This window comes from Saimiri boliviensis, chromosome 6, assembly GCF_048565385.1.
Source record: "Saimiri boliviensis isolate mSaiBol1 chromosome 6, mSaiBol1.pri, whole genome shotgun sequence".
In the NCBI taxonomy this organism is placed as follows: domain Eukaryota; kingdom Metazoa; phylum Chordata; class Mammalia; order Primates; family Cebidae; genus Saimiri; species Saimiri boliviensis.
The window spans coordinates 41,564,828-41,592,154 of NC_133454.1; the positions used below are offsets into that span (position 1 = coordinate 41,564,828).

Consider the following 27,327-nt stretch of genomic DNA (forward strand, 5'->3'; position numbering starts at 1 on the left):
AAGAGGTAAAGTAGCAGATAAACGCAAAACATCTACCAAATCGGCACCAACTGATCCAAAAGAAGAAGAAACATAGAAATGCAATTCTAAGCCAAATTACCCAGCACAATGCCATTAATTCACGATCCTCATAAGTCTACCTCTATCTGTTTTACAAACTTGTCTCAAATGCCTTCTTCGTTTTATCTGTAAAATATAGTTTCTATCTAGTTCACATGTTGTTCTACTTACCATTTACATTACTTGTATTAGTAAAATATCACTAATATGAGGAGGACTTTCATAATCATAGCTGTCAGGAATGGGACCTGTGGAACCCAGTCTACATTGAGACTTTTGTCCTGCTCAACCTGGTTTTAACCTTGTTCTTAGCTTATCTCACTGATATGCTTAAGAATGTAAACATTTTGTAGCCTCTTCTTTATTAGCTTGCCTGCTTCTCCTCCATTTTCTGCTGACTATTATTTTTCCTGTGGATGTACTGACTCAACACATGCTATTTCCAGTAACTAAAATTAATATTTTTCCCTCTTCCAAAATTAGTTGAGTTTTTTTATTAATACTACCCAAAAATTATTGCTATAAGTATAATATTTTCATAAACATTTATGTGATATGTTTGCTACATGTCATGTCTAATAATAATAATAATTACATATATATGTGGGCATGCATTTGTGTGTGTGTGTGTGTTTGTGTGTGTGTGTGTGTGTATGTATAGTAGGTAGGAAAAAAGGTAAGTAATTGTATTACAATATTATTACAAGATCCTAGTAATGAAGTAATAAATATTCTGAGAGAATTATAACATATGAGATCATATAAAATGATATTATTCCTAAAAATATTGTTGCTATTTTTTTTATTTACTTGTTCATTCAGAAAATATAGCCCTAGGGAATGTAAGATAAGTATCTCAAGAAAATCATGGCTATTGTTAGAGATAGATAGCATCAAAAATAATTATAACAAGTACTGTTCTGAAAATTCAGGGTTTTTTTTTTTTTTTTTTAGAAATACACAGAGTATTATGACAACAAAGAGGAAAGGTTGTTAATTCAGTTTAAAGGAATCAGGGAAAGTTTGCTGAAAATGAAATTTTGGTGCTATCAGGATTGACAAGTCACGGAAAAGCTAAAATATTTTAAGGATTATGCCAAACATAAAGTTGGATAAATTCTGACCTTAGAACAAAGGCAGCAAAGACCTAAGTTCCATAGATTACAGATTCTATAACATGAGCATGATTATTAAGAACAGTTAGAAGTATTAGGTTTTATAATTGACAATTTTTTCAAATGAATAGTGAGTCTACAGGAGAGTATGGTTAGGAAGAATCAACATTGTGAAAATGGCCATACTTTCCAAATTAATTTATAGATTCAATACTATCCCCATCAAGCTACCAATGACTTTCTTCTCAGAGTTGGAATAAAACACCTTAAACTTCATATGGAACCAAAAAAGAGCCCGCTTAGCCAAGTCAATTCTAAGCAAAAAAAAACTCAAGCAAACAAAGCTGAAGGCATCGCACTACCTAACTTCAAACTATACTACTACAAGGCTACTGTAACCAAAACAGCATGGTACTGATACCAAAACAGACATATGTACCAATGGAACAGAACAGAGGACTCAGAAAGAACACCTCACAACTACAATCATCTGATCTTTCACAAATCTGAGAAAAACAAGCAATGGGGAAAGGATTCCCTATTTAATAAATGGTGTTGGGAAAACAGGCTAGCTATATGCAGAAAGCTGAAACTGGATCCTTTCTTTACACCTTATACAAAAATTAAGTCTAGATATATTAAAATTTAAACATGAGACCTAACACCATAAAAACTCTACAAGAAAATCTAGGCAATACCATTCAGGACATAGGCATGGGCAAGGACTTCATGACCAAAACACCAAAAGCAATGGCAACAAAAGCCAAAACGGACAAATGGGGTCTAATTAAACTTAGCAGGTTCTGCAAAGCAAAAGAAAATATCATCAGAGTGAACCAGCAACCAAAAGAATAGAAAAAAATTTTGCAATCTACCCATCTGACAAAGAGCTAATATCCAGAATCTACAGAGAACTTAATTTTACAAGAAAAAAACAACAGCATCAGAAAGTGGGCAAAGGATATGAACAGAAACTTTTCAAAAGAAGACACTTATGCAGCCAAAAAACATATGAAAAAAAGCTCATCATCAGTGGTCATTAAAGAAATGCAAATCAAAACCACATTGAGATATCACCTCATGCCAGTAAGAATGGCTATCATTAAAAGATCAGTAGACAACAGATACTGGAGAGCATGTGGAGAAATAGGAATGCTTTTACACTGTTGGTGGGAATGTAAATTAGTTCAACCATTGTGGAAGACAGTGTGGTGATTCCTCAAGGATCTAGAAATAGAAATACCATTTGACCCAGCAATCTCATTACTGGGTATAAACCCAAAGGATTATAAATCATTCTATTATAAAGACTCATGCACACATATGTTTATTGCCGCACTGTTCACAATAGCAAGGACTTGAAACCAACCCAAATGCCCATCAATGATAGACTGGATAAAGAAAATGTGGCACATAGACATGATGGAATACTATGCAGCCATAAAAAAAAGATGAGTTCATGTCCTTTGCAGGGACATGGATGAAACTGGAAACCATCATTCTCAGCAAACGGACACAAGAACAGAAACAAACACCGCATGTTCTCACTCATAGGCAGGTGTTGAACAATGTGAACACAGGGACACAGGGAGGGGAACATCACACACTAAGGCCTGGGAGGTAGGGGGCTAGGGGAGGAATAGCAGGGGGTGGAGGGATAGCATTAAGAGAAACATCTAATGTAGATAATAGGGCCAAACCACCACCATGGCATGTATATACCTATGTAACAAGCCTGCACAATCTGCACATGTACCCCAGAACTTAAAGTATAATAAATAAATTTTTTTAAAAAAAGAAAATATAAAAGGGACAGAACTAGAAAACAGAAAAATTTAGACAAGAAGAGCAGGAACTGTAGTTTCCCTTGGGGAGGTTTAAATAGGAAAATGATTCACAAGGCCTTGAACCAATAACTGGCAAAAAACTGGAAATGCGATCACCATAAAAACAAGGATTTGTAAAGGCTGCAACATCAGTGAGAAAGTAGATGTAGAAAAACAAAAAACAAATCTGTTCCCTGGCTCAAAGAGAAATCCTAGAAACTTCCTGTCTTCCCTTGAGTTCTGCATAAAAAATAATAGACTCCCATGAGAATTTTTACATTTTTGTCTGCTCTCATGTGAACTTTCTGTTAAAATTTACACTGTCAACTATTTCTAGGAACTCATAAACTAAGAAATTCACAGACATGTGTACATACAAACACACACATAACTTACAAAGACATATTAGAATGATTGGGATAAGTAAATGCAAAATCACTTTGGAGAAATTTTTCTCTGAAACAGCCTTCTTAAATTCTCACAGAACTTTGCTGAAAATTAGTTCACGATTCAAAATTATAAAACAATTATGTTGACAATCCACTTTAAATACAAATTAAAATACAAAATGGTATCAAATTACCAAGGATTTTAGGCAATAGATATATTTGATAGAGGAAATGAAATGTTTAAAATGACTACACACATGTGGAACTATAATACCGGACAACAGTAACATGTATGACAGGAGGGCAATGTCTAATGTTAAAATGCTTAAATGTCTGTGTATTATTCAGATGGAGTATGGAGATATTTACTAATGTAAAAATTTTATGTCAAGTATGAATATAAAACAAGAGCAACAACTGAAATAATAAATATAGAATATAAAAAATTAATAAAGGTTGACAAACCCAATAGTGTACTTTTTGGAGAGATGTATATTAGTCTAAACTTGTGGGGAGAAAGTTAGTGATACTGATCAAAATCAAAAAGATTAATGCACCTTATAATTTCACTTCTAGCAATGAATTGCCAGATATACATGAAATGATTGTCATAAGAGCATGTTATCACTATCAAAAATTAAAATCAACCAAAAATGCTCAATATTAAGCTCAATCAAAATGCTCAATATTAAGAAATTTTAAAAAATAAATTTTGGCACATACCTTAAACAATATTTATTAATAAACATGTCTATAAAATATTTATTGAATGCTTACCATGGGTAGGCACACTCCTAAGTACTATACACATATATTATTGCATAACAAACCATCTCAAACTGAATGGCTTAAAATAACAATGATTTCTTTGAGATTAAGCCTTATCGTAAATGTAAATAACAATGATTTACATTTGAGATAAGCCTTAATCTCTACTTCAAACAACATTGGCTGGGGCGGTTTAAGTGAAGGCATTTCTAAGATTATTTATTTCTCATGCTGTTAAGTTTGTTCTGGCAGTCAGCTTGGAACTTAGATATGGCTGAGGTATTGGTTCCTTTCTATGTGGGCCTCATTATATCACCTGGGCTTCCTCGCAGCATAGTGGTTAAGTAAAAGAAGTTTGTATATCCCCGGAGAATCAGAATGATGTTCTCAGAAGTCACATAGAGTCACTTTTGTGATACTTTGATAGTCAAGGCAGTCTCAAAGTCCAACCTGGGTTCAAATGACAGGAAAGTCTCCAAATCCGAATGGAGAAGTAGCAAAGTACTAGAAGACAATGTGAAAAAGGAAGAAAACCATCGCAACCATTTCTCAGAAAATTCACTGAGGCACAGAAGTGACAAAAGACAATTAACTACATAGATCTGGAGTTCAAGAGAAAGATTTGAAGTGGGTGGTATAGTTTGGGGGATCATGAGAACATAGGTGATAATTAAAGCCACAGAATTAGATGATTTTTATTTAGGAAATGTATTTAGAAAAGGTGAATAGAGAAAGAATTTTAAGGTGCACCAACTTTAATGGAGCAGAATAAAAGAAGTGTTCAGAGACGCTGAGGAATGCCCAGACAGAACAGAGAGAGAGCATAGTTATGGTGTTAGGAATGCAAAGCGAAGAAGCATTTGAAAGAAGTATCTAAATGTGTTGAGCACACCAGGGACTTCAGTAAGGTAAGAGCTAAGCGCTAAGATTTAGGATGTAGTTCATCACTACCAAAGTTGAAGAGACTAGTTTTGATGGTTGGAAAATGCAGAAGCCAGATGAATTGAAAAGAGTGTGAGCAGAAGACTCCTTCAACTATATGGCTGTGAAAGAGCAGAGAGATAGAAAGCATGGGGTCAGGAAAGTTCTTTGCTTTATGAAAGAAAAGACTCGAACTTGTTTAAAAGCAGTTAGAGGAACACCTTAAGAGGTGGAAAACTGAAGATACAGGAGAAAGAGAAAGGCCGTAGATGGAAGAAAGAACTGTGCTCTTCCTCACCATGCTGCAATTGTCAGTAAAATTCAGCGCATCTCTTGGATTGATGTCCCACAACTTGAGAAACACTGAGATAAGGCCATGTCCTTTGATTTGTATGTGATATAGAACTACAAATCATCACAAGTTATATAATAATTTGACTTAGCTTGGCATCTGGATTGTGGCATCTGGAATGAAATTGGGAATGTACTTGATGAGAAGACATTTTATTAGTTGACACATCAGGTAGAAAATGAAGGAATATCATGTGTTTATTGTATGTCTTTATAGAATACATTATCCAAGTGATCTCATTAGTGAAACAGAACACAGAACATGCACTTAAAATTATGTCTTAATTATTTCATTTAAAGTCTTATTCTGATTAGTGTTTGTATCTCAAAATATAGATCAATATAATATTGCATGTATTAATTCTTATTTATTTTGCCATTTTATGAAAACATAAAAATTTACATTTTCCTTTTTATGTATTCTGAACACATTCACATTCAGCTTAGTTTATTTTCATTAATTTATGTTTGAATTTATTTATATAATCTAAGAAGTTTCATCATTTGAATAATTATTTATATGCTAAGCAACAATAGATAAGATTCAGCCAAGCAAAATTTTGATTCAAGACTGTTTCCAAAGCTAGATTGTAATACTATATATAGAAATAACTATATTTTAAAATCTGAGCTTTCTTGACAAGATGGCCACGCCGGCGGTATCAGCAAGTGCTCCTCCTGCCACGCCAGCTCCGGCCCCGGCGGCGGCCCCAGTCTTGGCCCCAACCTCAGTCCCAGCTCCAGCCCCAACGCCAGCACCAGCTGCGGCTCCGCCTTCCGCTGGGACTCCAGCTTCATCCTCAGACCCTGAGGCAGCAGCGGCTACGACTGCGGCTCCTGGCCAGACCTCGGCCTCAGCGCAAGCTCCGGCGCAGACTCCAGCTCTCACTCTGCCTGGTCCCGCTCTCCCAGGGCCCTTCCCCGGCGGCCGCGTGGTCAGGCTGCACCCAGTCATTTTGGCCTCCATTGTGGACAGCTACGAGCAACGCAACGAGGGTGCTGCCCGAGTTATCGGGACCCTGCTGGGAACAGTCGACACTCAGTGGAGGTCACCAATTGCTTTTCAGTGCCGCACAATGAGTCAAAAGATGAAGTGGCTGTTGACATGGAATTTGCTAAGAACATGTATGAACTACATAAAAAAGTTTCTCCAAATGAGCTCATCCTGGGCTGGTATGCTACAGGCCATGACATCACAGAGCACTCTGTGCTGATCCATGAGTACTACAGCCGGGAGGCCCCCAACCCCATCCACCTCACTGTGGACACAAGTCTCCAGAACGGCCACATGAGCATCAAAGCCTAAGTCAGCACTTTAATGGGTGTCCCCGGGAGGACCATGGGAGTGATGTTCACACCTCTGACAGTGAAATATGCATACTATGACACTGAACGAATTGGAGTTGACCTGATCATGAAGACCTGCTTTAGCCCCAACCGAGTGATTGGACTCTCAAGTGACTTGCAGCAAGTTGGAGGGGCATCAGCTCGCATCCAGGATGCCCTGAGCACGGTGTTGCAATACGCAGAGGATGTACTGTCTGGAAAGGTGTCAGCTGACAATACCGTGGGCCGATTCCTGATGAGCCTGGTTAACCAAGTACCCAAAATAGTTCCTGATGACTTTGAGACCATGCTCAACAGCAACATCAATGACCTGCTGATGGTGACCTACCTGGCCAACCTCACAAGTCACAGATTGCCCTCAATGAGAAACTTGTAAACCTGTGAATGGGCCCCAGGCAGTGTACCTGCTGGTCTGGGTCTCAACCCCAGGACGGGTTTTTTGTGGTCTTGAGTCACACTGAGACAGTCAACTGCCTGTGAGTCTAATAAACATAGCCTACCTTTTGTAAAAAAAAAAAAAAAAAAAAAAAAAAAAAAAAAATCTGAATCTATTGAACTAAATAAAATATACCATCAAGGTATCATACCAATATAATAATATTGAATATTTGACTGAAAATCTATACTCATACATACAACACCCAATAACCCTCACCTGCCAAGCCTATGATCTAGATAAAATAGAAAAAAAATGTTAAAAGAATAAGACTACAGCTATAAATTTGCAAAGGAAAAGTAAAATGTGAGTGACAATATATCAGAAGCAAATTTGTTAACCTGAGACTATAGTTTCAAAGTTATATATGAATAGAGGAAGAATGACAGACAACTATGAAAAGGAGAATAAATAGATACATATGATGATGCAAATGAACATGAAAGCAGAGAAAAGAATACAATATCAGAAAATATTGTTTGTTGAGGTCCGGTAGAATAAATTAAAATATTAAATAGTATAGTGAGTACTAGAATAGTGAAAAATTGTAATTATTACATTGAAAACAATATAACAGAAATAAAGAGTAGATGGGCTTTATGTATAGTACAATTGTTTTTGAACGTTAGCAGTATAATACCCTTTGCACATAAAATTTTATACAGTTAATTGCTCAATATTTAAAATAGGTGAAAGCAGAGGTGCTTTTGGGATTTTTGTGAGGGCAGGAGGGAGGGCTACCAAGAAAAGGGGTCCAGCATTGCCCACCCAATGCTATCTCATCAAAAGTTTTCATACAAAGCTACATGAGTACTTCTAGGGAATTTATGGGGTTACTAGAAAAACACAATTCACAAGCCAAAGCTTGAAAATAGTATGGTTTTAAAGCATACTTTAAAAGATTATGTAAATATTCACTATATGCACGAATAAGTGCATGACTGGTAAGTCGTGTTTGTTTACATTTTCTAGACAAGTATTAAAATTTGTGTTTAGTTTCAGCACCAAACTAAAAAGCCAGGATCTTAGTTTTGAATTATACAACTCAATTTATTTTTTTCACTAAAGTAAAATAAAAATTAATTGATCCAGATTATTTGTCATTAAAGCTTGAGAGTTGGCCCTCAGTTTTTTAAGAAAATCAGTAGAACAAAAAAATGTGTGCTGGGTGCTGTGGCTCACACTTGTAATCTCAGCATTTTCATAGGCTGAAGCAGGCAGATCACAAGGTCAAGAGTTAGAGACCAGTCTGGCCAACATAGTGAAACCCTGTCTCTAATAAAAATACAAAAAATTAGCTGGGTGTGGTAGTGTGTGCCTGTAATCGCAGCTACTCAGGAGGCTGAGGCAGGAGAATCGTGTGAACCCAGGAGGTGGAGGTTGCAGTGAGCTGAGGTTGTGCCATTGCGCTCTAGCCTGGGCAACAGTGCCAGACTCTGATTCAAAGAAAAAAATAAAAGAAAGAAAAATGAAAACATGAAGGAGCTAAGTAACTCCAGGTTCTACTGGTATTAAATGTGCACCACTTAAATACTTGCATCCAAAGCCTTGGTGGAACACTTACTGATTAGGGTCTGATGCAGCAACTTGATTTATTAGATCACTTAAGTAATAAGAATTGAGTTAAACCTGAGATGTTCAAAGGTTAAATTAGAATGTTCCTTATGTCTTGCAAGAAAATTACCGCCAGTCACACTGTCAGAGCAAGCCTTCAATATTGGTCAGTCTTCTCGTAGGATCGAATTCTAGTTCCTGGGTGAGCGTAGAATTAGTTGATGGTTCTTCTTTGATAGAATTTCTTTATAAATCCTAATATAATATCTATCAAAATTAACGGTATTTCCATTTAAAATTTGAATACCTTTCTTGGTTTTGAATCAACTGTAGTATTTTATTCACTAAGCCTTTGACTGTCTTATTAAAATGTGAAACTTTTTAATTACATAAGTGCATATAGAAAATCTGTGTTAAAATCTGCCACTTACTAATCACCTCCTGTGTCCTCATAGCATAGTACTTTTACATAATCTCATTTAATTCTTGCCATATTATGTATTCATAGCCAATGCAAGTAAAATTAGTAACTGAAATCAGAAAACATAAAAATTTTATAGACCTAAACACTTCTCAAGCTAGCTACATAGGCCAAAAAGACATAGGACTGTTAGCCATACATAATAAACTATAAGAATTTGGAATTCAAACAGACTTTATGGTATAAACAAAGAAAATATCTCCTTTGTAGGTTTATGTCCCTTATAATATAAATTAGAAAAAGCCACTCCAGTTTGGACCAGAAATAAGTTCTGTCAAAAAAGTGATAGAAACATGATTAGAAAAGAATTTTGAGAAGAATCTTTTTCTATTTATACTGTTGCCTCATGGCTTTAGTAGCAACTGGAAGCATGAACCAAGAAAGGCAAGGTGAAGCTGTGTACCTCTTTCCTTTCGGTCATCTTACTTTATTTGGCTTGGTTCTGTTGAATTTTGGAATTACTATGTCTTTACTTCCCAGTTCACCTAGAACACCTGCAGCTGGCCCCAATGCACTAAGTCTCTCAAATATGCCAAAAATGACTTTCTAGCCTCCTAGAATCTGTTTTCAAACATGATTCAGGGAGACTCTAAGATTGTGATTAAAATGAAATTGCCAGAGCAAGCAAACAAACAAAAAGTAACAACTTAGGCAGAGTGAAAAATATAGTCCAATTCAAGAATAGAAAATATATGCTTATAGTTTAGGCAGGAGGGCAAACAAGGTATTATAAATGTTCCTTCAATTAATACTCAAAAATTTCAAACATACATTGTTATATTTTTGCGTGTAAAAAGAAAATACAAAAAACAATTTTGGATTTGCCACACCTAAAGTTCTCCAGCATAGGATTTGCCACATTATCATGGAAGGCCATGTATTATTTTATTTTAGTCAAATTTCCCTCTAGTGAAATCGACTTCTTAATGCAGAATTTTAATTCAGATCAGCTTCACTCAATACAGGGCTTTGAGTACAAACACAAGAATTCATTAATCAATTGTGCAATTATTTGCACACTTCGTTTTTACTCTTTATCTTATATTCCTGACAGAGCTAATGATTCAGTGATTTTTATTTTTTTAATTTTCTAGAATGTAGACTTTAAAGTCAACAATTTTAGTGTGCTAATAGTTTGTGGTGTTTTCTTCTTCTTGTTTCAGTCTGTTCCCAGTATTCTAGAGGAGTATTTGCCATTTTTGGACTCTATGATAAGAGGTCAGTACATACCTTGACCTCATTCTGCAGCGCCTTACATATCTCCCTCATCACACCAAGTTTTCCTACTGAGGGGGAGAGCCAGTTTGTGCTGCAACTAAGACCTTCATTACGAGGAGCACTCTTGAGTCTCTTGGATCATTATGAATGGAACTGTTTTGTCTTCCTATACGACACAGACAGGGGTGAGTACAGTTTCTTTATCTCCATCAGCAAAACTCTAATTTTCAATGTGAAATGACCTTATATGACTTGGGATTTTTAACAAATTGTTTTGATCTCTAATCTAAAATCAGAAAATTGTTGATGTGTATTTTTATCTTGACTCTGGGAAAAAATTTCTAGTTAAACAAGCTTCAGATTGACGAGATTGCTCATGAACAAACCATGCTCTGTAACTTCACTGAAGTTAAGATAACTATGTGAATAAGAAAAGAAAACCAAAGTGTTTTTCCTGCTCTCACACAGCAATCAACAAAGAATATATCTTGATCTCTGATAACCAGTATGTGCGGAAGTTGTTCCCATACTCTAGCTAAGTGACCCTCCAGCAGACCCTCCAGAGCACACCTCTACTTCCATTCAATCCTGACCTTATTTATCTGGAGTTATTTAGCATCAGATCCCACAGGTTGAAGCCTCAGTCCCCCACAAGACTGCACTTTACTTTGGAAGCCAACTACCTAGAAATTGGGGGTCCTGTGACCCTTCTCCTTGGGTTCAATTGATTTGCAAGCAAAGATCTCAGTGCTTAGGAAAAACGCTTTACTTTACTTTTCTCCTTTATATAAAGGATATTACAGAGGATACAGATGAACAGACAAATGGAAGAAATGGTTGGGGAGAGGTGTGGGAAAGGAGTTTGGGGCTTCCATGCCCTTCCCAGGTGAGCCACCCTCCAGGAATCTCCTCATGTTCAGCTATCCGGAAGCCCTCCTACCTTTGTCCTTTCGACTTTTATGAAAGCTACATTGTGTAGGCATAACTGATTATATCATTGGCCATTGACCAACTTAACTTTCATGTCCCTCTTTCTTCCCCAGACGTTGGTGTGTGGGGCTGAAAGTCCCAACTCTCTGATCTTGCCTTTGTCTTTTGGTAACAAGCTCCCATCTTGGAGCTAAGGGCCCCCAACCACCAGCTATCTCATTAGCATACTAGAGACAATCCTCTGTCCCTAGAAATTCCAGGGGTTTTAGAAACTGTAAATCCAGAAACAGAGAGAAAGATTAAGTATATATTTCACAATTTCACAATAACTACTTAAAAAATTTCTGTGATGATATTTTCAGGTACAGTTATAACATAAATATGTTACTTTGCTTCAGAGACAAATGAGTTAATGTTTTGGAACATATTAAAATAATTGAGCCATAATGTTGAGTTTGAAATACAAAACTCTAAGTGAATAATTGAAGAGCCGTGACAATGATGATAGAAGTTTGGCAATAAGACTACATTTGCTGGCAACCTTTCACTTTACCAGTTTTGAAAGATTAGTAAGTGATCCCTTGTGTGTGGGAGAGACAAGGTGAATAACCCACATATTGCATTATTAACAATCCATACATTTTGTTCAGTGATTGATATAGCTTTATTTTTCAGCTGGAGGAACAACTTAAGGAGTTCTCATGCATGTTTTCCAATTCTGTTTTTTATTTAGTGACTAGAATCATGGCAACATACTATATTTAAAAAATAAACATTCAGGGACCATCTGTGGGTTCTGTCTTCAGTCCTTTTTTTCTTAAAGTTTAAGAGTCATAAGAAGATAGGAAGTTAAAATAAAGGTTGTAATAGGCAGTATTTTAAGAATATTCTTGAATGGAATTCTATCTATAAAATGGGTAAGGGTGATAAATAGCCTTTTCTATCTATGAAGTAAGTATAATAAATAACCTTAAATCTTTTCAAAAAAGATTTGTTTCAAACTTTTGAAGAAGATATAATACACCTTCCAGAATCCAAAGTATAATTTCCTGTATTCATAGGTGAAAACCCATAAAATGAATTCATCTTTATCACTAAAATTTACATTTTTAATTCATTGCAAACAGTGTCATTTAAGATGTCACACCAATGGTGTTTCTAGTACATAATTCCTATTGGTATTCTTAGTAAATTCCCCTTTCAGAAATAAGCTCAGCAAATTCAATATCATCATCATATTTTCTATAAGGTTGCAGCATACTTTGATTATCATTTGGAAACACCAGAATCTACTTATATTGCCTACTATTATTTGTTATTAGTTAACAATCTAAAGCATCCTAGGGGATAAATTACATATTAGACAAAACATCAATCTATTCACTTCTAATTGTTGGAAAAATCCTTAAGCAAGAGGACACTGAATGTTGAATCATAATGTCAATAAATATATATCAGGATATAGAAGAGATGGTGCTGCCTGTGGTTCATTATAACATAGCCCAGTTCTCCACCCTTAGCAGAAGATGCTTATTTTATGACTTATTCTCATGGAAATACCAGTGGGAGCTGTGTCTCACTTTTTCTTTATGTCCCTGTATAAATCCATTTCTTGCAAGGAGAGGGTTGTAGGTATAATTCATGTATTGGTGGGGACACAGAATAGGGATTAAAGTGGCACTTGGCTTTTGTATCCGTTTATACTTCCCAAGGTCCCTGCTCCTGTATAACAAGTCAGATGCTCCAAATTTGAGTCATTCCCATTACCTCCTACCAAAAGCTCTCTCTGCTATAAGTAGAAATATAGTTGGTTATTTAAAGAATCTTTGTCTCATTAACTTTCTGTCTGCAGAGTCTTAAACCCATCATGGTGCAGCCATGACTTCTTCTAATAGTGGTGTCTTGTAAGCCTTTAACCTACTTAACGGCTTGCTGCGCAAAGCCTACTTTTTGCATGTAGTCATCCTAGAACTTAACTGTTCTACTTCTAACCAATTGATGCAATTTCTAGAATTTCTTAGTTCTCTTCAGTTGTTGCTTCAGAATGAATAACTAGTTCTTTATACTGTCACCTATAGTAATTGCCAACTCAACTTCAAAACAGACATCTTTATTTCAAGAAGCAATTGCCTGAACCAAGAAATAACATGTCAGGAAAATGGCTGTTTCTTGATGTTCAGATAGCTTTCCCTGCCATGACAGCATCATGCTTCCCAGCATTCTTGATCTTAATTGAGTACTTTCAAAGCAGAAGAATAAATTTTTCTCCCGTAGAAATTATCATGCTCATTTTATAAGTTTAAAATCATAAACTCTATTTATTTCCTCTTAGATACTGTGCTTATAATTATGTATCACTCTCATCAACTGAGGTACGAACAGATTATTAACTCATTATAAACATAGTAAGCCAAGAGTAATTCAAATTTTCACATCATAAAAAGAAAAAACATTTCAAATAATTACACACATCATTAAAATCAAAATATAATATATGAAAACCAAGTGTAAAGAAATAAGATACTAAGTGAAATACTATCTTATTTCTTTTGGTGTTTTTTGATATATTTTGATACTTTTCTTTCCTCCTGTATTGTTATCATGAACTGATTATCTAAATTTTTTTTCCATTTTAAGTAATTGCCTTAATGACTGAATTTCTTTACCAACTTGAGTGGAGCATTGTTTTCCGGTGCATTATAAATCCATATTTTGGAATAAGATATTTTGTTGGGCTGCTCAGTCATTCTGATATCTAAATCCCAACAATGCCAAAACACTCTTTCAAAATACAAGAACTTACTCTGTAGTTCCTTGAAGTAGTGTTTTTATGTTGAATTTCAGCAACTGAAGGAATGATCATCTATTTGCTATGATAGAGGTCTTATGATCTGTTATGAATTAGCTGTATGAACTTGCTTATGTTGTGCTTTTGGCTGTATCTGTTTTTAAAAAACTAATTGCATTATATTTAAGGCTTTTTCAAATTATCTTCACAATTTCATTTTTTAATTCAGATATTCTGTTTCTTACCTGGAAATGGTGAACAGAAGCAGAAAGGTAGCACATGGCATACCCGATCTTATCAGCAGGAAAACCTGCTTCTGTTCATTTGACTATCTCTCAGTGAAGAAAAACAGCATTCATTCATTTACTTATTCAATTTATTCATTTAACATTCAGTAAGTATTTATTTTTCAATTTGTATCAGGCACTTTAATAGATACTGAGAAGTCAATGATGAGCAAGACACTACTGATAATGAATTAACTTCGGTGCTATGACTTCATTAGGAAATACTACACAACACTGTACTTAACAACCAGAAATTTGCCTTTGACATATAGCCTAATACTTTAAAATTTTAATTTGCAATACAACTGCTTTCCAAAAAGATAATTGCCTCCTTTGGAAAAACAATTAGAAAACATCACTTAACTACAAACTTTAATGAGATGATAAGTTAACTAGTTCCATCATACCCACACTGCCCAAGAGAACTTTTTGTGATGATGGAATTATTCTATAATCTGAGTTATCAAATATGGTTATCTCTAACACATGAAACTATTGTGGGTTTAAAATATGACTTATACAACTGAGAAACTGAATTTTTAGTTTTATATAACTTTAATAAATTTAAATTTAAATAGCCATGGCTACCATACTGGACAACTAACACATCTAACCATCGAGCTCATACAAAATAACATATATCACTATGAGTGAAGTTTATAAATCTCTTATTGACTCATGTTTTACTATACAAGAACTTATTGAGCAACCTGTGCATAACACTATTGCTAATAATTTTCACACTGCGTTGTATATACATTTACATATCTTTTCTTCCCCCAGAATTGTATTTCTCCAGTAATCACTGTTTCTTACTACATTTACATTATTTTTGTCTAGGATAGTAATCCCCGAGAGGCATGCTATGGATACCAACTGAATTAATGAATTAATCTAGTGAAGTGCTTGGCAATAGGTATCAAACAATTTTAGGGCCTTAATAACTAATGATATAGTTCATTTTTGATTAGTAGTGTCATATTTCAATAGATCAAATAGCTAATAGAACAGCCAAAATGAAAAACTGACTGGGAGAGATGTTACTTGAATTAAGTGTAATTTTCTTATCACAAAAAAATGTTGAGCAGGCTTAAAGATAACATTTTTACTTAGACACAATTAAACTAAATATTTAGAAAATGTTTAGAAATCAATTTTTCTGGTAATAGAAAACTTTTAATTTTTTAAATTAAATTAATATGATATCAATTCCTTGAGTGAAAAAGACTTCAATTTAAATATGTTTAATATAAGCAATGGTTATTTTTCCATTTGAAATACTGTATATCTTTTTCAAAGGAGTATATTTTTTAACTGTGTATATTGCCCAGATTTTTAAATGTTTATGATGTGTTTATGGCCATTCCTAACACCCCACATAACAAGATGAATTTACGATTGAGGGAGAGATGAACAGAATACAAATACTTTTTAAATTTCTAGTGAAAATTGCTGGTATTTTACAAAGCTGTTATGAGGGCCAGCAATTTTGATATCAAGTCCAGAGTCTGCAATGGCTGACAATGACCTTGTTTTACGTAGTCCTGACTCTCTTTAATGCGTAATGATCAGTTTTTTGCTCACATCAGTGCTATGGAAGCTTGTGGTATTATTTTAGAGGTTCATAAACATCTTGTATCTAGTATCTCAATAAATTTTATAGTATTATGTATATTGTTCCTAGGAGAGATGTCTTTGGCAAAGCATAGAGCAGAAATATTCCCTTTGGCTTGTTTCCTTTGGTCTGTTTTGTTTCTTGTTAGCATTTTTTTTTACAAAAACATATTCTATATATTCTATAACATATTTTCCAAAACATGGGAAATGATGTCCTGGGTGGTAAAATATGCATATGCTGCGATTGCATACTAAAGCCAATGCAAGAGTGATGAGGGGATGCAAAGAGTAGTATGTTTGTGCAGGAAAAGAGATAGATCCTATTATTTTATTTCTACTTTTTGGGTTTTAGTGTTTATCTTTTATTTTTCAACTGCCTTGAATCCTCTTGCAAAAAATTTAAGATTCGAGTAACAAAAAAAGGAACAAATGAAGAGTAAGAGGCAAGAAACACCTTTTATTCCCTCCAAAATACGTCTCTATAAATCACTCCAGGGAACTCTCCTATTTTCCTTTTGGGCTCACAACTCCAATACTCTTCTCCTCTTTCATATTGCATTGTAATAAGAAATATTATCTTGCTCTGTCCCATTTTCTCCTCCTTTCTTAGGAACCTAGAGTACTGAGTAGCTAGGCAACATGATTTCAGGCTCACTGGGAACATCTGTCCTTCTCTTTTACCAAATATGGATGCTGTAATAGGTAATTTTATGTTTCAACTTGACTATGCTAAGGGATGCCTAGATAGCTGGTAAAACATAGTTTCTGAATGTGTCTGTGAGGTTGCCTCCAGCAGAGCTCAGCACTTGAGATGGTAGACTGAGTAGAGCAGATACTTCTTACTAGTGTAGGTAGGCATGATCCAATCCATTGAAGGCCTAAATTGAACAAAAAGTTGGAGGAAGGGTAAATTTGTTCTCTGTGGTTGAACTGGATCATCAATCTTCTGCCCTTGGACATTGGTCCTCTTGTTTCTGAGGTCTTATGCCATTCATCCTCTGAATTTCAGTCCTTAGGACTTGGACTGAGACTTACGTCTTTGGCGCCTCTGGTTCTCAGGCTTTCAGGTTTAGACTAAAATTTCACCACCGGTTCTACTGATCCTACTGATTATTGGATTTCTCAGCCTCCATAATTGCATGAGCCAATTTCTTATAATAAATCCCTTTTTATGTGTCTGTATATATTATATTTCTTCTGTTTCTCTGGAGACTAATAAGATTCCTAAAAACCCTTAAACCCCAATTCATAAGTAATGTAGGAGGATGACAAGGCAGGTATCTCCAAGGAATATAGCATAATGACATCAGTTTACAACAAATTAAAATTACAGATACCAACTACTTCTTAAAAATGTCTTTGAGATAGAGGTGGAATCAGGAAGGTTAGGGGTAACTGTATAAATGTAAATGTATAAATTCCTTATAGTTGGAATTATGACAAACTTGTCAAAATTTTGATTGTTAAATGGAAATTTTCTATTTTACATCAAATAGAAATTTTCAGTTCTATAGCCCAGATATTGTCAGTATAGGACAGTCATAATATTGCAATGTTAAGTGCCTGAATTCATATAACAGCTTTACCACTTATTACATGTTTGACCTTGGATAATTTCCCTAACATCATGAGACCTCAGTTTTCTAGTCTGAAAAAATAGTATTAATAATCAAATCTACTGGGTCATTATGTGTTTCATACAAATTACTTATAAGTTCCTGGAACTAGTAAAAAATGTATTAAGTTATAACTATTGCTCTTTTATTATCTTCATCATCATTAATATGCTAATAATTTATTTTAAAACTCTAATAAATATTATTTTAATATTCTTAACCATGAATCAAGGAGTTTGGTTAATATTTTATGTTATAAAATATAAGATACAAACCTTATATACATTTCTGATTGCTACTACTAAATTCATAAAAAAACAAATACAAGCATAAATTTGTGATAGCTTATTCTCCTTTTCATTCATAAACGTCCCTTCCTCTGATTGCTCCTAAAATGCTGACATTTACTTGGGCTCTGTCTTCAGCTATTTTGACTCTGTAAACTTATTCAATACAAACTACATATGTCACGTTCTTAATTAGAATGATTTCATGACTTCTCATTACTCTTCATAAAAAGTCCAAATTTAAAAGATGCCTCACAATCTGTCTCCTAATTGTTTCTTCCAACTAATTTCAAAGCCCACTTCTCCTGAAACACCAAGATCCAGAGAAAATGATTTTTCTGAAGATTTTAGCACACAGAGTTCTTCCTCTTGCCTTGACAGCTTTGCAAATGCCATTCCTTCAACCTTTTTCTTGGGTAACTCTTATTCACCATTTGGATCTGAGCATAACTTCCTCTGGAAGTCTTCTTCCACACGTTTACCCTCAAGTGAGTTAAAACCCTTTCTGTGCATTCCCATAGCATCTATATTATCTCAATCAAACACTTTATTCTAACTGTTTGTCTAATTATGTCTTCATCATCAGGCTTTTTCAGATTTATCGTAGTAGGGACTCTGTCTTGCTCATTAAACAAGAATAGTGCCCCCATACAGTTGCACTTAATAAATATAAATGAATGAATGAATCACATGGTCTCAATTCCACTTATATAACAATGACTTCAAAATCTGTATTTAGAACTCAATCCTCTCCCCGAGCCAAACTCATTTACATAGTAACTATTGGATATCCCATTTGTATCTCAAAACTCATTATTTCAAGAGTGAATTATCGCTTCTTTTGGCTCATTGCTTTCTCAATTCTTTTGATTCATTTTCTATCCTAGAGGGTGGCATGCCCTGGAAACATAGGAGCCTTCTTTACTCCATGTTTTCCCTTCATGCAATCATATCAAACCAATCATTAATCTGCCAAATGTATATCACCTAAAAATATCCTAAATGCATTTCCTCCTCTGCATTCTAACTACAGCTGCCCTTGCTCCAGGACTCTTCACTCTCACACATGAACCAACTTTTCTCCTTGGCCGCAGTACTGCCATCCTCAACACCAGCTTCTGTGGACTTGCCACAGTGAACTATCTGCTAACAATTTTTTTTGGAATGTTGTTCCTTAGACATATAATTTTTATTTATACTAATGTACTTGACAATTTTGTAGCAAAGTTATATTGGCCTTCCAGAATACGATGCAGAATATAACATATTTTTCTATTTTCCAGATGAGTTTGCATAATGCTCAAATTAGCTTCTTCTCAAAAGTTTAATAGAACATGTTTTAAATTATTTGTGCATAAACTCTGTAAAAGCTTTTTAACCAATGCTTCCATTTCTTTCATGATTCTAAGGCCTATTCATGTTTTTTCATTCACTTCTTGTGTCCTATTTGTTAAGGTACATAACATGCACTGTTATGAAGTATTCAATGGATTCTGGTCAGAAGAAGGTGTTCTCTGATACTAGACCTTTAAAATCTTTGGGATTTTTTTTTTTTTAATGTCTGAGTACATGGTCAATTTTAACAATATTTCATAGGAGCTTTAGAAGAATGTTTACTTCTGATTTTTAGCCACAAGTTTCTATATAATCGCAATGCACAATTAGGGTTGAAATGCAGCGCAAAAACCTGTATCAGGGTTACATTTGTTCAAATATTCTACATCTTTATTAAATTTCTGATTGCTTGACCTGATTGAGAAAAGTACAAGGAAATCTCCCACCTTGGTCACAGATTTCTCAATTTCTTACTCTAGTTTTATAAATTTTTACTTAATATGAGATATACTTTGATACAAATATTTTGAAATTTTTTGTATCTTCCAGGTAAATTGAACAATTTTTAGACTAGGTAATGAATGCCTCTCTTGTTTGTCATGCTTTTCATATTGAGGTCTGCTTTTTTTTCTACTAGCATAGCTACTTATGTTTTCTTTTGGCTCATGTTTGTCAAAAGTGTATCTTTTGCCATTTTTTAATTTTCAATTTTCCTGCATCCTTACCTTTTAAGCATGTCTTTTTGGTGCTACTATGCACTAGGTACTTTACTATGTCTGTTAACATATTTAATTTTCCAAACACTCTAAAGGCAAATATAATTATTATCCTGTATTATTCCTGAGTTAATTAACACTTAGAGAGTTTAAATAATTTGCCCAAACTCACAGAGCAGTCAGTGACAGAGCTAGGACTCAGCTACCTCTGTCAATTCAACTCCAACGTGACAGTGAAAAGTAGACATTGACAACATGTAAATAAATGAAAATGCCTCTGTTTTAATAAAACTCTATTTGATAAAACTCTATTTGATAAATAGAATTTTATTAGAACACATTTTCATTTATTTATATGTTTCCATATATTTATAGATATAAACATTTATTTATATGTTTTTATTTATTTATATATTTTCACTGTCAAATTTGAAATTTGAATTTCAAATAATGTTTATGTATCAAAAAATGCTACTCTTCTTTTGTCCCACTCTGCTGCCCCAAACATTAAAAAATGTAAAAACAATTCATAGTTTACACTTTACACAAAGACAAGACAAATGGTGGGTCAAATTTTGCCCATTAGTAGTAGTTTTCAGTATGTGTACAGATTTCCATTAAAAAATGCTATAATCTTTAAATATTGTGTGATTGTTTAAAAGGTTAGCCTGTGTTAAATTGAAAATTCACTTATGTGCTAGAAGCAATTTCCCAGTTATATGGATAAGTAGTGTTACCACCCATGTGTGAGCACATATACAACCCCAAGACATCCCTTGCTCATAATCTTTTGAGAAATCCTAATATTTTTTATTTCTTTCATTTATTTTGGGACTAAGTCTCACTCTATTGTCCAGGCTACAGTACACAATGGTGCAGTCTTGGCTCACTACAACCTCTGCCTCCCAGTTTTAAGCGATTCTCATGCCTCAGCCTCCTGAGTAGCTGGGATTACAGGTGCATGCCTGGCTAATTTTTGTATTCTTAGTAGAGATAGGCTTTCACCATGTTTACCAGGCTGGTCTTGAACTGATCACCCACATCAGCTTCCCAAAGTGCTGGGATTACAGGCATGAGCCACAACTCCCAGCCTGAGAATTCTTCATATTTAAAGTATAAATTGATAAATTTTTGTTTGGAGTCAGGTAATAAAGTTTCTGACAGTTGTTTTCTAGATGGTTTTGTCTCTAATTAGTCAGTGAATAAAATATCCTTCTGATTCACCACAATATTAGCCAAATCTGTATCCTATATAGTATTTATCTGTTTTGGAAATATATACTTGCCACAGGTGTTTTTGTTTTTTAGTTTTGAGCATTTTTTTGTGTCGTAGATTGATATGGTTTTCTCTGTCTCCCCACTCAAATCTCCCTTTGAATTTTAATAAGGCCCTCATGTTGTGGGAGGGACCTGGTGAGAGGTAATGAATCATGGGGATGAGTTTTGTCCATGCTGTTCTCAGATAGTGAATAAAGTGTCATGAGATCTGATGGTTTTACAAAGAAAAGTTTCCCTACACATGCTCTCTAGCCTTCTGCCATGTAAGACGTTCCCTGATCTTCTGCCATGATTGTGAGGCCTCTCCAGCCATGTGGAACTGTGAGCCAATTGAACTCCTTTCCTTTATTAATTACCCAGTCTCGGGTATGTCTTTATTAGCAGCGTGAGAACAGGCTAATACACAGATGAACTGTTTTATTCATCTTAACAGATTATACAATAACAAAGTGGCGTAAAGGGGTTTTTGAGATCAATGTCAGAGACGCAATTGTTGAATCATATTGAGGAGCCATGTTTCAGTGCTTGGTTGGTTTATACATGATGCTAACCTAAGTTGAGTAAGAGATACAAAATAAAAATGTGACATGGGTAAATATTGGGTTCGAAGGGGCAGGAGAGTTTAATACTCTTTGAAGAAGGAAAAGAAGGGTCTTGAGAAATATAGTTTTCCAAAAGAAATGGGAGTGAGAGAAGAGAGCACTCCAAGTTGAACAAGTAGCAGAAACCAAAGCAAGAAGGTGAAAAAGTTCATGGAGTTTTGCAGAGGGTAAGAAATCTGGTTTGATTAAAACCTTTTACACATGGGAAGCATAGGGAAGTGGAAGTTGTCGATGTGGGTGTGATGACGATTTTTCATTAAGATTTCATTAGGGTTCTGTGTTGGCTCTGTACTACTGTATATTTAAACTATTTTTTTTAAGTCTGTAATGTCTTTGGGAGGCCGAGGCAGGTGGATCACGAGGTCAAGAGATCGAGATCACCCTCGCCAACATGGTGAAACCCCGTCTCTACTAAAAATACAATAATTAGCTGGGCGTGGTGGCACAGGGCTGTAGTCCCAGCTACTCCAGAGGCTGAGGCAGGAGAATCGCTTGAACCCAGGAGGCGGAGGTTACAGTGAGCTGAGATCACGCCAGTGCACTCCAGCCTGGCGACAGAGAGACTCTGTCTCAAAAAAAGAAAAAAAAAAAGTCTGTAATATAACTAGATTCATCTATTCATGGCAGAATAGAAAAGATCTATTAAACTGATGACAATATCTAAAAGATTTTTGTTGTTTTTTTTTTTCCTACAAATGATAACATCTGGTAACATGCAAAGATTTTAGTATCTAAAGACAGTAGTCATAAGCATAAAAAAGATTACATCCTTACTTTTTTCCAAGGTTTCTTTTAAGGGTTTCATTCTGTTTTGATAGATGCCAGGTTAAAATCATAACAAATAAGCATCCTCTACAAGAGAAAAACAGCTTAAACTCCTATCTGTACAGCAGTCTGTTATTTCCATTTAGAAGGTCGATGAAAGAATTTTGTGAGGGACAGTCCTCTCTGGACCTTTTGTGTGCTTGCCAGATGATAGCCTGCCAAAAAGGATTCCATGCCATGGGTACTTTATGTGAGTACACATTATTCTCTGTTACTTCATAGGGAACTATTTAGTCTTATGAATTTTAGCAACAGATATGTAAGATTTCTATCAATTCTCACTTTAAAAAGACTTGAACTATGACTCATTTAAAACGCTCTTCTATTTGTAAGTATCTTAAAATACCCAAACACAATCTTAAAAGGCCAATTCAGAAATAGACAGTACATAGAATCTGAAAGTAGCACTGAAATTTTGTCACTGATGCATTCTAAGAGATTATTTTTTCTGTAATTTAGTATTTTAAAATGATGAATTATGTTAATTCATATTCACATTTTGACCTGCAATGTTTGGTATTTGAATCATTTTAGTTATTTTATGTTGTGAAGTTTATATTACTACATTACATTATTTCTGTTTTCACTCAATTATATATGAAATAAATGATATAAGGAACCATAGAGTCTACATGCCTATCAGTCTTAAAAATACCCTTCTAAAGTAAATTTATAACAGAAAGAGACCCCCCTACTCTCAGACTGAAAATCTGTATTGATTTACATAGGAACTATATATAATATATTGAAGAGTTAGCAGATTTGAAATGACCAAAATGGCTGTTGAAATAAAATGACAAATTTGAGAGTGAGTTGTGTTCTTCCATATTGTTTATGTTACCGTCACATTACTGTAGCCAGGAAAAAGCAGGTAGTTTATAGAAGGAAAAAAAAGAAATAGAAAGGGAATTGTTTACTTTTTTAAAAAAAATAGTCCTTTTAGCAACATGTAGACTGGAAATTATTGTTTCTTGTTCAAAAACGTGGGAACAAGGTAGATATACCCTTACTAGATCCAGGAGACCAATTAGTTAACAACCATTAGTAGTTGTTAGAATTAGGTCAGCACTACCCATTGGACCAGATGTTACTATAGCCAATAGTATGTGACCAGAAGTATCTGACCAATGATGCCTTCAGCCATATGTCTATACAGATCTAAGGTTTGCCCACAGAAGGAAGAGAGCATTGAAGCAGTATAATATCAAAAAGTGAATTGAAACAGCAGCCCAACGTAGCAAAAGCCATTATGCAGCTAAACTCAGTACAGATTAATACAAAATGTAAAATGGAACAGATAATGAAATAATCAGGGTTTTTCTGATCTGACATAGCGAAATACTCCTATTCCAAACTGTAATTCCGTACACAGATATTTTGATTAAAATGACATGGAGTAGTACTTTAAACAATAACAACAATAGAATTGCATCAACAATGATAGCAAGCGTTGAAGTACTGAAGAGTCATCTACATTAGACAAATCAGAGTGAGTGAGTTTGAAGAAGCCCTGCCAGCATATTGCTCAAGAAATCACTGATGAGAAAATGAGCAGCTAGGTTGAAACAAATGTGGAACAGATGATGCTGAAGCGCATAGATAGCACCAAGTCTGAGCTACGCCTTTGAGCACACACAATGACTAGAGCTTATCAGTAAACTTCAAATCTTCCTGGGTCCACAGGTTTTCATTCCAAACCTTTAAAACACAGGTCAGCAAACTACAGCCTGTGGAACAAATCTGCCCAACAGCCTTTTCTGCAAAGAAAGTTTTATTTGACTAAAACCATGCTCGTTCATTTACATTTATTTTTATGGCTACTGTCCTACTTCTACAGCAGTATTGAGTAGCTGCAACAGATACAATACAGCCTGTAGTACTTTCTAGCTGGCCAGCCCTTAACTTAGAGAAGCTTTCAACCCTTAACTTAGAACCTTCATTGAAAACTGATTGCTTCCATATGTGAAAAAGATAACTAGGTTAGTGTTTTATTACTAAGAAAATGGAATTTCCATAATATTAAAATACCTTTTCAAAACTATTCATAAAGGCAACTCAATAAATGTATGTAAAGTTTATTTCAGGATTTATGCAAGGTGGTGATTATGGATGCCATGGAAACAGGACGGTAAATCCATAATATAAATGTAGATGTTTACACTAGACCTAACAAAGCATTAGTTTTCATATCTTTAACAGTAATGATTAAATATTGCTTTCAATTACTGGGTAAATAGAACTCAAGCCTTTCTATTTAAAGAATGATATTTCCCATTTTTCAGGCTACCATAGAATTACAAGCCTAATCAAAGCCACTAGTGTAAAATATCAAACTAGGGATTATGCTGAATATCAGTTGTTTGCTTTCATGTAAGAGATATGTCTATGAAAAAAAAAACTATTTCCCAAAGGCATCTCAAGCATTTCGAAGTCTATACTGTTTATCAATGCATGGTAGTTGAAGTAAATTTCTACATAAAATAATGAATTTTTAAGTATCTCAGGTCATAATTTTTTTTTTTGCTGCCTTGCATTTTGCATTATTGATAGGAACTTTGGATATTAAATTTGGAATGATTGCAATGTAGTAACAGTACTTTTAACTTTAGAATGAGTTTAGACTTATTTCTAACATCTTGACTGGGCCTGTGTATATGGCTTAGTTTTGTTTGACAACTTGCACACTTACTAATTCAATTAAGAAGTGGACTAAAGGTAGAGGCACCATCATCTTCAAGTTGGATTGTGAGCAGGTTTCTCACTGACCATCAGATTATCCCCCTGCTTGAAGATGCCCAGTGGTTTCCTAGCTCATTCAGTGTAAAATCAAAGTTCTTATGATGCCACACCCTATCCCACAGCCTTTGTGCATGCTCTCTGCTCTGCCTGGAATACCCTTGCCACATGTGTAAGAGGACCTCACTGCTTCCTCTCCAAGGATGTTTAATGTTACCTTCTCAATGTGGACCTCTCTGACCACCATCATTCTTCATCCTGATATTCCCTATTGTCCCTTCTTGCTTTATTCTTATCTACAACACATTTTATCACCTTATGTTCTATTACATTTCAGTTATTTAAGGTAGGCTCTGTTACAACAGGATATTTAGTTTGTTTATTTGCTGCTGTATTCTCAGGATCTAGATTGTACCTGGCACATAAGAAGTGCTTCATATATATTTGTCAAGTGAAATTTGATAAGTGAATTTAAAAATGGAAAACAATAATGATGAAAGCAACAAAGTACTGGAGAATATGCAATCACTTAATAGTTATGGGGCAGGGTGGTCAGGAGGGCCTAAAGCCTGCTAATAAATGATCAGGAATACTTGGTCTCTAGGACATGCGTGGAATTCATGGGGTATCTGACATTTCTATCACTTACTAAGTTGTCTATAGTTGAACAAGGTAAATACGTATGTTTTATTTTAGCATTTAACAGTTAGTAACCATTATGACAGATGACGTAACTGTCTGATTTTATCACTTTATTTTCTCCAGTTTTTAAACCAAATCTTAATTTTCAAGCCTACTAGTGCTACTATTTTTATGCCAATATCATTTTTTTAATTTATCCATATACAGATGATGGATAGTAGAGTAAGCAGGTCATAGACAGTTAACACATAGCACTATACAGCACTGGGAAGTCCCAACAGTCCCTGAAAAGATTAAAAAAAAAAAGAGGTGTATATTATGTTCTTAAAAGATGCCTAAAAAGGAGAGGAAATCTCTAGCATGTTTTGTTCTAAATTTACCAGGTTAGTCCAGTATGTTTTGATGACCCCTTATGCATGTTTTGGAGAAATAAGAATCATATGCCATAAAAATTAAAATTAAAATTAAAAACTATGAGCAGGGAGAAAGATTGATCATAGATATTATGAAAAAGGTACTTTTAAGTACTATCTGAAGTTCTTCAATAATTTATGATCTCATAATAATAGCAAGCACTTATATAGTGCTTCCCATGTGCAATACAGTTCTAAAAGCTTTCCATATATAAATGCATTTAATCTTTGTAGCATTCTAATGAGGTAGGTGGTATAATTTCAGTTTTTCAGTTGAGAAAACTGGGGCCCATAGAGGTTAAAAAACTCATCCAAGATCACACAAGAAATAGCAGATCTAGGCTTCAAGTGCAGGCAGTTTGGATTGATAATCTGTGCCCTTAACCACTCCATTGTGCTGCTGATGAGGACCTCTCCCTTTAATTTAAATAAGAGTCAGTCAAATAAAATAGTAGAGTAAGCAGGTCCTAGACAGTTAACACATAACACTATACGCACTGGACAGTCCTAACAGTTCCTGAAAGGATATAAAAAAAAGAACCAGTCACAGATCCAAATATTTCAGCTTTAGAAATTTATTTCAGCATGGACATCTGAGTCCTGCAGCTGGTGTGTATGGTCTTTTGTGTGGTCACAGGTGTTGGCTGTACTATGAGAGCGCATAATGGCAGATGACAAGACAAGCATAGTAGGGACTGCCAGCCCCAGGAGGTAATGCCAAGTTTAATACTGAAAGTAAAACATATGCATGTGCCAATTTTCTTCTAAATGAATTTTTATTGATAAAAA

The 27,327-nt window shown here is 34.8% G+C and overlaps 1 protein-coding gene and 1 pseudogene across 11 annotated transcripts in view; both read left to right on the plus strand.

The window, feature by feature from the left end:
• The window catches only part of GRIA4 (glutamate ionotropic receptor AMPA type subunit 4), a 359,494-nt gene that overhangs the window by 127,345 nt on the left and 204,822 nt on the right, over positions 1–27,327 (plus strand). For all 11 annotated transcript variants that reach the window (XM_039471113.2, XM_074400500.1, XM_010334607.3 and 8 more), the window contains exon 4: positions 10,412–10,651. In XM_039471113.2, coding sequence (XP_039327047.1) covers positions 10,412–10,651 — 240 coding nt within the window. The remainder of the gene's footprint in view (positions 1–10,411; positions 10,652–27,327) is intronic.
• LOC101047753 (eukaryotic translation initiation factor 3 subunit F pseudogene) lies at positions 6,060–8,077 on the plus strand (annotated as a pseudogene).